The sequence below is a fragment of the Orcinus orca genome, chromosome 9, assembly GCF_937001465.1.
Source record: "Orcinus orca chromosome 9, mOrcOrc1.1, whole genome shotgun sequence".
In the NCBI taxonomy this organism is placed as follows: domain Eukaryota; kingdom Metazoa; phylum Chordata; class Mammalia; order Artiodactyla; family Delphinidae; genus Orcinus; species Orcinus orca.
This window is the reverse complement of record NC_064567.1, coordinates 36,767,464-36,781,086: the sequence shown is the minus strand read 5'-3', so window position 1 is coordinate 36,781,086 and position 13,623 is coordinate 36,767,464. Positions and strand designations below refer to the sequence as shown.

Genomic DNA, 13,623 nt, shown 5'->3' with positions numbered 1-13,623 from the left:
AGCAGCATGGCACCTCTGAAAAGCTCTACCTGGTTCCCTAGCATAGAGCACAGGGTGCAGGAGGAAGAACTGTCTGATACGGGACTGGATTGCAGTCAGGGGCCAATTTAGGAAGGACCTGGTGTGCTTTGAAATGACTTTGGACTCTATCCTGACTGCAAAGGAAACATTACAGGTATTTTTGTGTTTTCAGATGAAGCACATCAACAAAGTTGCTCTATAAAAAAGATCACTTGTGGTTAAAATGCAAGGCATGTGCTAGAGAAAGAAGAGACTCTAGGTAGGAGACAAATGAGGAGGCTACCACAGTAATCAGACAAGAAGTACCAACCCAGCCCACCCAGGTTGCCATGGCATTGGATCCTTGGCCCTGTAGGTCGAGGCTTCCCTGAGCATGGATGGGGCCCAGGTCCATGCAGAGCAAGAACTTCCAACATCAGAACCACCAGCCTCAGAGTTTAGGGTTTCCATGGCTGCTCCAATCAATGCTGGTCAGCCCTCCCTTCTAGCTCTTTCTTCTAGTCCCTCCATCACTGAGAACTTGTATTTTGCTCCAGCGTTCCTCCTTGGCCCCGGTCACACTTGGCCAAGGTCCATCCTCATTCACAGATGCACATTTTTACTCCCTTCCTGTCATGCAGCCCTGTTCGGTCCTTGGCTCTCACTCCCCCATTCCCCCCACCCCTTCTGGTACCCATCCATCTCCTGACCCACCTCATGACCCCTCCAGCACCACTGTGCTCCACATCCCTCACCCACATGCAGGCAGCACATGAGGGGCCTGACCATGACCACCAGAGGCTAAGGCTGAAGTAAAAAGACAATGAAGGGGCTTCCCTGGTGGCGCAGTGGTTGAGACTCCGCCTACCGATGCAGGGGATACAGGTTCGTGCCCGGGTCCGGGAGGCTCCCACATGCCGCGGAGCGGCTGGGCCCGTGAGCCATGGCCGCTGAGCCTGCGCATCCGGAGCCTACGCTCCGCAACGGGAGAGGCCACAGCAGTGAGAGGCCCACGTACCGCAAAAAAATAAAAAATAAATAAAAAATAAAAGACAATGAAGATACTTATTTCATATAATACTGGAATTAATACAAGCATCTTATTCAAAAAGTAAAGTATGGTGAGCAATTTCTTCACCACTGTCCACAGGCCCCAAAGCTGGGCCTCCAGATTTCAGCCATAGGCCTGTGTGTGCAGAAGAGTGTGGTACCATGACAGGGCCACAGGCTTCAGACCTAGATAATGTGTCCAAATCTCACCTTGAACAAATCACTCACTCTCTCTAGGTTTGCTAAGGCTTCAGTGCGTATATCTGGGGTCAATCACACAGGCCTAGCCCCTGGTAAACATTCATCTTAAGCCTGTTTTTTCCTCTGCCTAGCCACTCTTAGTTAATATTGAATCCATCTTTCTTCCTCTGCCCAGTCTTAGAAGGAAATCACAAAAAAAGACAATCCATTGTCCAAGATACTTAACATTGGTCAGGTGACAGGAATGAATCCAGGGTTGGTGGGGGGTGGGGGTGGGGGAATGGGGGCGGAAATTACCCAGTAGGAAGAGGAAGAAGGTTTTCCAGCTATTTAAAGTACAACTCTACTCAGGTGTTTATACTGGACAATCTCAGTAGCTGGTGACTCACTCTATGGGAAGTATCTTAAAAATGAAACCTCTATTCTTCTGGACAAGTTCTGAGTTTTCCAGGATATGAGACACTCCCTCCTCGGGGCTATTTCCTCAGGCTCACAAGTGAATAGCATCACCATTCCAAGTCCTTATCTTCCTTTTAAAGCTTGAGGGAAAATATGTCTTAACCTTCACACTGATTTCTCTATGATACGTTTATATACTGCCTTACTAAGTGAAATTAAAAAAAAAAAAAAAACAGGGATAACACCTACTTTGAAAACAATGTTGTGTAAATTAAATAGAAAACTATGAAACACTTCTACCTTCTTCACCTGTCCAGGGACTCAGTTCTAAACCTCTTCGTGTGCCCCCAAAAAGCTAGCATGATTATAGACAGCAGGCATACCCAATAAATAATCACCCAACATAAGTTTTTCCGTCAATGTGTCATTAGATATGCCTTTATACTTATCACTAAGGAAAACAATATGCAAGTAAACTCTTAGAGGGATGTACTACCTATCAGGATATGCATATTTAAGGACAGAAAATGGACAACAAATTCCCCCAATATTGCTTTATTCTCCTCAGGGACTTGGCATTTACTCCCCAGGCAGGCCTTTCAAAAACGAAGTACACCTAAAGTGATGTCTCCAACCAAATTTCCGTATAATAAAACTTCAACTACCTATTCTAAATGCTAACCCACATGGTCAAAACTATTACCCCTAGTTTCTCATAAATAATTGTAGCAGGGAGAAATGACTCATTTCAAGACCCTACTTCTATTAGTTGCTTTGAAGGCACCCAAATTGATTTAATGACTTAAGACAATATGAGCAACTTTGCACAAATGCCATTATTCAAATAAACATATTCCTGGAGTTATCAGCAGATGACCAACATCAAACACTCGGACTCAATTAAGTCTGTGCTTCCGAGGGTGGACCAAGGGAGTTAGTTAGATCTCAGACCATAGACAGGGGCTACAGTGATTACATCTATTAAACAGAGGCTCAAGATTCTGCTTCTATTTTCTTTGTTCCTCTTCCTACAGTGCCTAAAACTGCTCTAATCCATTGTATTAGTCAGCTCAGGCTGCCATAATAAAATACCATAGCCTGGGTGACTTAACAGCAGAAATTTATTTTCTCACAGTTTTTGAGCCTGGAAGTCCCAGATTAAGGTCCAGTAGGGTCAGTTTCTGGTAAGGGCTCTTTCCCTGGCTTATAGACAGCTGCCTTCTCACTCTGTCCTCACATGCCCTTTCTTAGGTACGTGCATGCTTGAGTTCCTGAAGAGAGCTAGTAAGCTCTCTAGGGTCTCTTCCTATAAGGACAGTAATCTAATTGGAACAGGGCTCCACCCTTATGACCTCATTCAACCTTAATTACCTCCTTACTTCAAATACAGCCAGTCTGGGGGTCAGAGCTTCAACATAAGAATTCTGGAGGGACACAAACATTCCATCCTGACACCCATAAATAAGCAGTTATTCCCCATAATTGCTAAATAAAACCTCTTCAAGTTCTTGACTCTCTACATTGATCAATTTCTCCTGCATAAATTATCCCAGGACCCACAGTCTCACTGGACAGAGTTTACAGACGATGGAAAGTGAGCAGTGACACCAACATTCATCTTCTAAACAAACACTTCTTGGAGAGAACAGTATTTTTATCTTAGATGATTTGTTTGAAGCTCTTTCTCAAAGAGGGATTAGGGCTCTTTTCCAAAGATTTGTACCCCACAGCCATCGGAAAACACAGCTTTGTGACTACTGGGAAATAAAGCCGCAACATCACAAGTAATCAAGCAGGCATATAGCAAGGAAAGCCACTTTGAAACTTTGGAACACAGTACTTCCTGGGAATAAATGACAAACGAAATTCAGGCCTTCCAGATTCAACTTCCACCAGTCTAACCTCTAATCCTGAGAGGAAAACTCTATATAGGAAATAAAGCTCGGTTTATAAAAGAGTTTATATAATTATTTCTGATTACAAAAGCAATTCATGTTACTTTTTGGAAATTATTAAAAAGTAGAAAGTATAAAAAAATAATGCCACCTCTCAACTGTAACAACTGGTTGTAACAACACTGCAACATGTAATTTTGTATCCCAATTCTTCACTTCTCATAAGTATTTTCTCATTTTAAAACTCATTACCATAATTTTTACATAATTTATACATAATATTTCCTCTTCCAACTTGGGGCCAAGAACATAAATGGTTGGTTTTCTGAATCAACTTACATAAACTATGGATGGGACTATTAAATGAAATGTAGGATGCAATTAATACAAATATAATTTTCCTGAAAAAAACAACTTTTACCTGTGTGTGGAGTTTTATAGGAATCCTCCTATCTTGTCGTTAGTGTTTATCATCCAGATTTCTGGAGAAAAATCTCAGCTATTTCTCCTCTCTTGGGTCTTTACAGAACTGCCTATGCATGTTTGGATTTTCCTATTTCTTCGAGAGCCTGGCTAAACCCTAAGCCTGTTAACAAGGAAGCCCTACAGACTCTTCAACCAACTCTGGACACCCTCGGAGAAAGGCCAACAGGTTCTTTCCTCTCCCCAGGATAGTGAGTACTGTTTTCTCCAGAGCCTGGGTTAGGGCTATTTTTAGTTGCCTCACAAACATGCATGCCCATGTTCCCAAACATGTTCACCTCCAGTCACCAAGGCAGACAGGATTCTTTCATTTTGGATGAAAAAAAAAAAAGAACCAAATCTCTACATTTCTGCTTAAAGATTTCAAGGAGATCTTTATGTTTAGATTAATGCCCAATTAACACTCTCAGAAAATCGAACAATAAATTGTTTGGTTAAGAAAACAGTTCACTAGAACTTCCCTGGCAGTACAGCGGTTAAGACTCCGAGCTTCTAATGCAAGGGGCGTGCGTTCGATCCCTGGTCGGAGAACTAAGATTCCACATGCCGTGCAGATCAGCCAAAAAAAACAAAACGGTTCACAACTTGGGGGAGTAATGGTCATCAAATTCACCCAGGAAGACGTGCGACTTTCATAACCAGAAGGGTTCTCACCAGCCTCCATCCACCAACCTTCTCTTTCTGGCACACACACAGGGGACACGAATGGGGGTGGAAAAGAAATACACATGTGTAACTGGCAGCTTCCCAAAGCCTCCCATGCGAATGTCATGCTTTCCCTCTTCCTCCCCAGCTGAGAAGCAGCCATGTTTAGTTCATTACAGAGTGACAGACGCCTGTTTCTGGATTTAGCGGCTTTCCTTCTTCGATAGGGATACAAATGTGATCACTGACTGATGCAACCTGAGTCTTGAACCTCTCTGCAGTACCAAGGATGGGGCTAAAAATAAAGGTGTGGGTTTGGTCCCACTTACAAGTCTTCCTTCCTGGTTGAAGTGAACAGCTCTAAGCCAAGTTCCCAGTGATAAGTCATCAGGTGCCATGGACCATGGTTTTTGGCAATTCAGACAAGATTATCTCTTATCCTACCATGTCTTTCTCTGTCACCAATAGATTGCAAGCAAAACTATAAAATCCAGCATGCTTTGTTACTGCCATACTTCAAAGGTGCCTACAAAATCAGATTTTTTATGAAGACCGCAGTACACCTGTCAAAGACAAGATGGTGGGCCTCCCTGGTGGCGCAGTGGTTGAGAGTCCGCCTACCGATGCAGGGGACACGGGCTCGTGCCCCAGTCCAGGAAGATTCCACATGCCGCGGAGAGGCTGGGCCCGTGAGCCATGGCCGCTGAGCCTGCGCGTCTGGAGCCTGCGCGTCCGGAGCCTGCGCGTCCGGAGCCTGTGCTCCGCGGCGGGAGAGGCCACAACAGTGAGAGGCCCGCGTACCGCAAAAAAAAAAAAAAAAAAAAAGACAAGATGGTATTCTCCGTAGACTCCTTTCCACCCAACCAACCACCCACCTTCCTGTCCCAGTTGTTTCTCCAACTGGTCATCTCTCAAGAAATACAAAGATGAGATGGAACGAGAAGGACCATAGAGGCCTCAGGCGGTAAAGGACACATACCAAGTTGAATGTATTGACCTGGCCTCGAAGGTGGTGACAGTGGGGAGGGGCAACGGGTCTTCCTGCCCAGGTCACTGAGGTCACTGAGGCTGCTCTGATTAATGAGGGAAAGCAGAGGGAAGCCACCAAGTGGTTTTCATAATGCAGTTCCTCCTGCCTTGGAGAAATTCCTCCTGAATTTCGGCAACAGGTTTTCTGTCAGACTTCATTTCTAATATTATCAATGCTTGCCTCTTTGCGTACGTTTATTGATCTTTCCGCGGGAAGTAATGCAGGCTATATTAGGGGAAGGGAGCCTAATGTTATCTTTTTTTTTTTTTTTTCAGGTTTTAAAACTTTTTATTTGCATATTAAAAAAATTGTGCATTCCAATAATTAAAATCATTTGAACAACAACAAAAAAAAAATGGCACTGATTAAACTGCATTTTACAGCCCGCAGGACACCCTGGACCAGCTTGCTCTTTACTCTAGATTTCACTGTCGTCCCACCCAGCCTCCTTCACCAACATGCAAGTTCTTTTCCTTCCCTGCCAGCCAGACAGGCGGATGGGAAGCAGGCGCGGCCTTCGTTGTCAGTAGTTCTCCATTCTTTGATGTGAAAAAGGGCAGCACAGTCATTTAAACTTGATCCAACCTCTTTGCATCTTACAAAGTTAAACAGCTAAAAGAAGTAAAATAAGAAGGCAATGCTCGTGGAATGTACAGTGCATATTGGCGGCGCACGCCTCATTACGACTCGCCTGCTTGCTTCTCCTGTTCAATCGTTTCTTGTGAAGGCAGTGGATTTTTCTCTTTCGTTTCTGTTTTCTTCAGTTTCGACTTATCGAATTTCTCAATCTCAGCCATATCGGGTTTGTCAGACATGGCTGCAGAGGAAGCGGAGCGAGTTACGAGCGAACGAGGTCCGACCTGCGCAGTGGTCGCCGCCGAGTCCTAATGTTATCTTAAGCTGGAATCCCTTACTTAAAATCACATAGTTTTCAGGAGTACAGTGGTATAACTTTAAGAATTCTAAATTTGACCTTGGGGTTCCTAAGAGTTGTTACACATTTACTACGCACACACACACACACGCAGTCTGTATGCACAAATATATTGCTCTGGATATCTGAGCATTTTCCCATTTGTGGATGTGTATATACACCTATATGCTGTTTGAGGGATATATAAATTTTGCTTATTGAAATATTATTTGTGGTTTCTGTTTTTCAACGTTCTGTTGAGGAAATCTCACAAACATGCATAATCTGGCATGAGACATTTGCTTGGGAGAGAACTGTCACGGAAATAGAAATAACTTATGCCTTAACCAGGCAATGCACTAATAGGAAGCAAGAAAAGACCATAAAATCTAGTTTCCTACCAACTCCACATGGACAGCTAATATGTCTCATTTTACAGTCCCCATACCCATATTAATAAAGTGCTTCAAGATGACTGAACTTTGAAAATTTAGGACCTGTCACTTTAAAAATTAGACAAGCTGACTACATTATCAGTCAATACAATTAATAAAGTGGATCACTTCAGTCATCACACACAAACCAAATGACTCTCTAATCATGCTCTTTAGTCTAGAACTTCTCTCCTTTGCTCCAGAGTGATATGCTATTCCTGTCTATGCAGATATCGCCACCTGAATGTTTGATGAGTATGGACAACTCTAGGCCATCACAAACTCTTAATCTTACACCATAAACCTTCCCCACCTACAAAAACGTCTCTGTCGTTGAACAGCACTTATGTTTACCCAGTTGTTCAAGCTGGAAACCAGGAAGACACTAAATTGCTTCCTTTCCCTAACTCCTCACATCCAGTTACTGTTGTTTCCATCTCCTAAACATCTTAGATTATCCACATTACACCACGCAGGATGGCTCACCAGGTTCAGGTACTTATCTCTCACCTCATCTACCGCAATAATCTCTCTTAGACCATTTTTATGCCACCCCTGTCATCCAAAAGCAACAATATGTGTGAATATTGCTCATATCTCCAACCAAAAGGAATTCTTAAAAAAAGAATTTGCTGGTAATCATTATAGTCTAACAATTCTTATCTGTGCATTAATTACATCTTCTCTGTATGCTACACATTAACTACATCTTCTCTATAATGCTACACATTTTATGTAGTTTCAATCACTGTCAGTATTTCCTTTGATTTATTTTGTCACTTGACACTACATACCTGGAATGTATTTCCGAAATAGCATTATTTATGGAATTATTCCATTTCTTGACTATAAATACCCTGCTGTGCTGATAATCAGAAGTGATTAAAGTATTCCTGTATTGGAATTGATGTTGTTTCACAGACAACATGGCAAGGAATAACTCTGTGCATGAAGTGTTGTGTCCCTATTGATTTTTTTTTCATGTAAACTTTGAGGGGTGGGATTACTGACTCAAACGCCTCCTAATGACTGTCATGTTAGGCAATACAGAATAGTGGCTAAGGGAGCAGGCTCAGTCTAAAACATTTTGGGTTCCAATCCTAGTTCCACCATTTCTGTGTGACCTCAGACAAGTTACCTAACCTCTCTATGACTCAGTTTCCTGTAAAATATGAGTGATAACTGAACCTTTCCTCATGGAGCTGTCATGAGGATTAGACAGAGAACACATGACAAGCTCTCAGAACTATGCTTGGCAAATAGACAGTGCTCCACAAAGGCTATTAAATACATACATTCATTTCCAAAAGTATCACATTAATATTCAATACAACCAGCAGGGTAACGCATATCAGTTTTACTGCAACTTTGTCACCAAAAGGCATTAACACTATTTTTGGTGATTCTTATTTACTTAGTAGATATCCAGTGTATCTTAGCACACATTTTTTTTAAATGCCAGAAAGTAAAACAGTTGTTCCTTAAGTACATTTAAATTGCTTAAATAAAAATAGGCTTGAGGAACTTTACTTTATTCTTTAATATTATATATACTCTGACCAAATAAGCTTACCAGTTTAGATTTTTAAGAAAACAAGTTACATGAGCTGCCTTGTTTCTTCTACTAGTGGTCAACAATATGTAAAAGGGTAGAAAAGAATGGTGCTGGTAACCCTACAATTGGCAAACTCATTAGATCTGTTATATTTATTCTTCTGCTATAGTGGCCAGAGATCACTGTCAAAGGAAATTATATAGAAAAATCCAAAATTGGTCTTTAGGCAGTTGATCCCAGCCCTTGTCAAAAAGATCCTAGTAGAAAGACACATGTAATGTTAAAGAGACAATTTATACAATGTATCTGATGGCTTTGTATACTTGTTCCACTGTAAATGAGAAATATTATATAAAAAGACAGATTTTGACTTATATTGAAAGAAAAAAGTATGATTAAAGTTTAAGCTAAAATAAACACAAATATATGTCAAAAAGCAACAACATCATGAATGAACTTAACTAGAAACCCAACAAGGTCTAAGTTCCAGTCCTTCCTGTTTCACAAATGTGGTATCTAGAGCAGTGCTTTTCAAACTATGGGTCAGGACCCATTAATGAGTCATTACGTTAATGACAACTTTTTTTTTTAAGTTTATAAATAAATTTATTTTATTGAGGTATAATTGACATACATTATATTAGCTTCAGGTATTACAACATAATGATTTGATATTTGTATATATATTTTTAAATGAAAAAGAATAGAACATCAAAGAAAGTATGAGCAAATATTGTTTCACTTATATGTGTGTGGGGTGGTGTTGGTGGTGTCAGGAAATAAAATGTATTTCCTATTATGGATGACAGCTAAACAAGATTAAAAGCCACTGATCTAGAGTACAGGCATATCTCATTTTATTGTGCTTCCCACTTACTGCATTTTTTAAAATTTATTTATTTATTTATTTATTTTACAAATTGAAGGCTTGTAGCCACCCTGCAATGATGGTTTGCATTTTTTTTTTTTAGCAATAAGGTATTTTTAAATTAAGGTATGTACATTGTTTTTTAAACATAACGCTATTGCATTCTCAATAGACTACAGTATAGTGTAAACATAACTTTTATATGCACTAGGAAACCAAAAAATTTGTGTGACTTGCTTTATGTGATAATTCGCTTTATTGTAATGGTCTGGAACCGAACGCACAACATCTCCAAGGTATGCCTGTAAGTCACTTAACTTCTGTGAAGTTGTTTCCTCATGTCTTAAATGGAAGTTATCATTCTACTTCAGAGAGCAGACCCAAATGAAATAATTTCACAACATTTTTTTACCTATAAAACATTGTATTAATATGGTAAGGTTATAGCATCTTGGTTGGGTTTCCTTAGAGTTTAACGTTTCTCTGTTATATATGCTAACAGCATAAAGTCACTATGCTAGAAATTTGGACATACTGTAAGAAATTCTGAAAATGTAGTCTCCTAAGAAATGGAGCTAGAGACAAGAAAGCCTTAAGTTTCTTGAAATTTTTATTAACTCCTTTGTAGTACTTACCATACAGCCTCTGGGGAAAAAACAAGACTAAAGAAGAAAGGCAGCATCTTTGTGTTACTGTGGGGCCTCATGAAAGAATCATCACTTAGGAGAATGACCAAAAGGGGGAAACGTTTATAGGCTATTCCCACAGGAGGCCAGATCAAGAACGTCAGCTGCCATCCCACTGTCTGCACAGCCCTTCAATGGTACTTTACTTGTAGGTATAAATCACTCCTCTTTGCTTCTCACTGAAAGTTTAGAATCCTGTGCCAGGCTCTAAATGCCACAAACAATTCCAGGCAGCACATCTTTATCTAGCTACACATGTTATCTGCACACATCACAGTACCACAAATAGGAAACATTTTAAGGCTGCTAGCTAACAAACTGAAAACAGCTAAGAGGAAAGGTACACTCCCTCATAACTCTCCCACACAGGCTACCATTAAAGCACGCTTCTGAAGGAAAAGACATTCTAAAGATCCTGTGTAAATAAGAGACGGTACCTCTCCCCCTAAAAATAGAAGTGGCTTTAAAAAGGAACAGAATTCCTACTTGGATGAGTTCAAAAAGCACTTCAGGATAAATGGAGGACAGGAATGTTTGTGGGTACTCAGTGATACTGGTACTATAATAATTCATTTTTTAAATGACATCCATGACCTTCAGATCAGCTTGTTCTGAGTTTTGTTTCTTGTAAGCCTCATGGATTTTTTGCAGTGATCAATCCAGCCCATATTCCCCCTCTAAGCTTAACTGGATTCACACATGTAAAACAACTGGCTGGATGTAGAGGTGCAGTTTGCAGCTCAGTAAGGCTACTGGCTCACCTGGGAATGCTGCATGAATGCCTGCTGAGCAAATGAATGTAGAAACAGATCTGCAATGGTCCTAACTTTCTCTGTGACTAATTCCCACCACTTTAAGGGAGGGGACAGGGGGTATGACAGATGAGGACAGGCAGAAGGCAGACAGTGGGCGTGAGGTAAGTTGTGAAGAGGTGATCAAGAATGCTTTAGTCATTGCCCACGGAGTTCCTGCTGGACAATCAAACAGACTGAAAAAGCAAGCAACCATCACCTTGGTTCTGGCAGCTTGCCAGGTAGTTTGCTTACCTGTGATCTTAGTTGAAAACCATGTGGGATGTGTCACAGCAAAAGTGTCTTTCTCATAACAATCTTGACACAATAGAAATGTCTGTCTTACCAAAGGACACACTTGTTTGGAAGAGCTCTACAGAATCAGTACTGGGAAGGATCTTGGATATCATTTGACCATGATGTTGAGACCCTAAAAAGTTAAGCGACTTACCTAAGGTCACACAGCTGGCAGCATTGTCTAGACTAAGACCAAAAGCTAAACAGAATCGCCCAAGATAAAATATGCCTATCATTGTGCCTACTAACATGTTTTTAAAGAGACAAGGTTCCCTATCACTCAGGACTCTAGCTTTATCACTATACCTGTCTAATTCCTTAGAACACTTAGGTATATGACTATGTACACATTGTTTTAAGACTATTCATCAGTTAAATGGAGGAGATAGTGCCCACACATCAGGTTTGAAAAGGAATTTCTATCTCTGGTACACCTTACTACAGGTATGAAATTTAAGTCATTTTATCCATGTTTACAATGTGTTCCTTGAAACTGAAACACTAATATATAAAGACACATAATTATCTCATACATAATTGATGGTAGATAAGAAGTATATTAGAAATATACAATTTGCATGGAAACTTCAGGCACTCAAAGTCACAAAGACCAATTTATTTCAAAGAATGAGGAAAGTGAATTACTACTACACCTGATATCAACCAAACATTTGTGCCCATAAAACATCTTTTCCTTAGTATTTATAAAAAACTAGACAAGAAAAGCACATACACTAACCAAGTTTATAAAAATAAATAAATCAATAACAACTTGCAGCATAGGCAGCTACAAATAGTGCTCTCCGTGGTGAGAAATAAAGTACACACGTAAGAATCCTAGCAAAATTTTCACCACACACACACACACACACACACACACACACACACACACCCCTAACAGATGGATTCTAAAAAACAGCTAAGCATTTCATAAGCCAAATGCTCAAAAATTAATAATAAAAGATGGTTAACATTCCATGTTATGTGTGATATTGTATAAATGAGCACAACAGACAACCCCCGCCCCACCGCTTTCGCCGCTCATCTCACTCAACCTTTTTCCAAATGTGTGCTCATCCTTCCGCCTCCCCTACTCTGCAACCAAATCACAGCCACCCAAAGGCGAGGTGTCTGCTGCAGCCCAAAACACTTGAGTGATAACATCCAGTTTGCCATTCCAGGAAATCCCAGAGTATGTTTTAATCCTCTGCCCACAGCTTGCAAAGAAAGGTGAGAGAAGAACTAATCGATACCAGCACCCCAGCTGTGACCTGGCGCATAAAGAAATCAAGAAAGTAAATCCCATCCATAATCTGTATAATTTAACACTTGGAAGAAAGCAACATCTGGGATCAACTCCAAGCGGGACTGTGTTGCTGGACGTGTCTGTGCTTCCTGCACTGAGTGATAACCCGGTGACAAGGGAACACTCCAGGTCCTCACCAGTTCAGCAAAGGCAATGTATTTTCCTAGCCAGGGGTAATCTACTCCAAAAAAGGGGTTAGTGAAGGGAAGGAAACATCTACTCCTTGCCAGTAGAGTGCCTGGCAAAGGCTCCCCTTACACTTCAAAGAGAGGGAAAGGTGGAACCCCTCCCCAAAGGTGGGTCCTGGACAAACTATTGTCTTGCTAGCCAGTCAAAATCCAGAATGAAAGCTAATGTAATATACAGGAATGACTTTGTTTAAACCTTTCAGGGGACTCCAAAGTCCTATCCCCAGGCGAAGTTGGAAAAAAAAAAAATTCCCTGTAACTATGACTCCCTGGAAAGGCTTTCCAGATTTTTTAAATTACAGGAAAATGAAAAAAATAATTACAGGAAAACGAATTTAGAACATAAGCAGATACCTACACATCATCTAAATCACTAGATCTATACCCAATTTAAAAAAAAAAAAAGTACACCAATCAGCAGGACGGGGCATTATAGGAAATAGAGATTGTTAGTAAAATCCATAATGCTTTCTCTCTGTTAAACCTTCTGAGAGGTTATAATTGCATTTGGCTGCTGCAGGCTTGTCAGAGAGCCTGGCTTAATAGTCGCAACCTAAAAGGAGTAACTGCCAAGGGGCGACTCAGCTGAAATCAAACAACAAAAACGGGAACTGTAATCGGCCTGAAATGGAAGGAGGGAAAGGAAGGGAGACTCCTGTATTCATCAGTCAACATTAATGTCCTTTGTTGTTCACCTTTGCACAGAAGAGCGAGCACTACCCTGCTCCTTTTCCTCCGAACACCAGTGTCTGGGTAGTCCTTTCCTAAGAGCTGTCTCCTCGCCTCGAAGACCCAAGCTTTCCGATTCCCTCTCCCCATTAACACTCCACAGCTGTCCTCCACCACCCCACCCCCCAACCGGGCTCACCCCGGGCAGAGAGG

General features: G+C 41.0%; 2 protein-coding genes across 4 annotated transcripts in view; both read right to left on the bottom strand.

The window, feature by feature from the left end:
- The window catches only part of DOCK4 (dedicator of cytokinesis 4), a 491,577-nt gene that overhangs the window by 476,846 nt on the left and 1,108 nt on the right, over nt 1–13,623 (bottom strand). The gene's annotated exons all lie outside the window — the stretch shown is intronic.
- LOC125965441 (uncharacterized) lies at nt 5,955–13,560 on the bottom strand. The gene is made up of 2 exons (XM_049714989.1): nt 13,462–13,560; nt 5,955–6,587 (listed from the first exon to the last, which is right to left on the bottom strand). Exons 1-2 carry the CDS (start codon nt 13,558–13,560, stop codon nt 6,384–6,386), a joined length of 303 nt encoding a protein of 100 aa, XP_049570946.1. The 3' UTR covers nt 5,955–6,383.

Excerpts from the sequence above, each read along its gene's own strand:
- LOC125965441 (XM_049714989.1), bottom strand. The coding sequence starts at position 13,560 with ATGGGGAGAGGGAATCGGAAAGCTTGGGTCTTCGAGGCGAGGAGACAG. Across the intron at positions 6,588-13,461 it reads TTCGGAGGAAAAGGAGCAGG|GACTCGGCGGCGACCACTGC; the intron begins GTAGTGCTCGCT and ends AGATAACATTAG.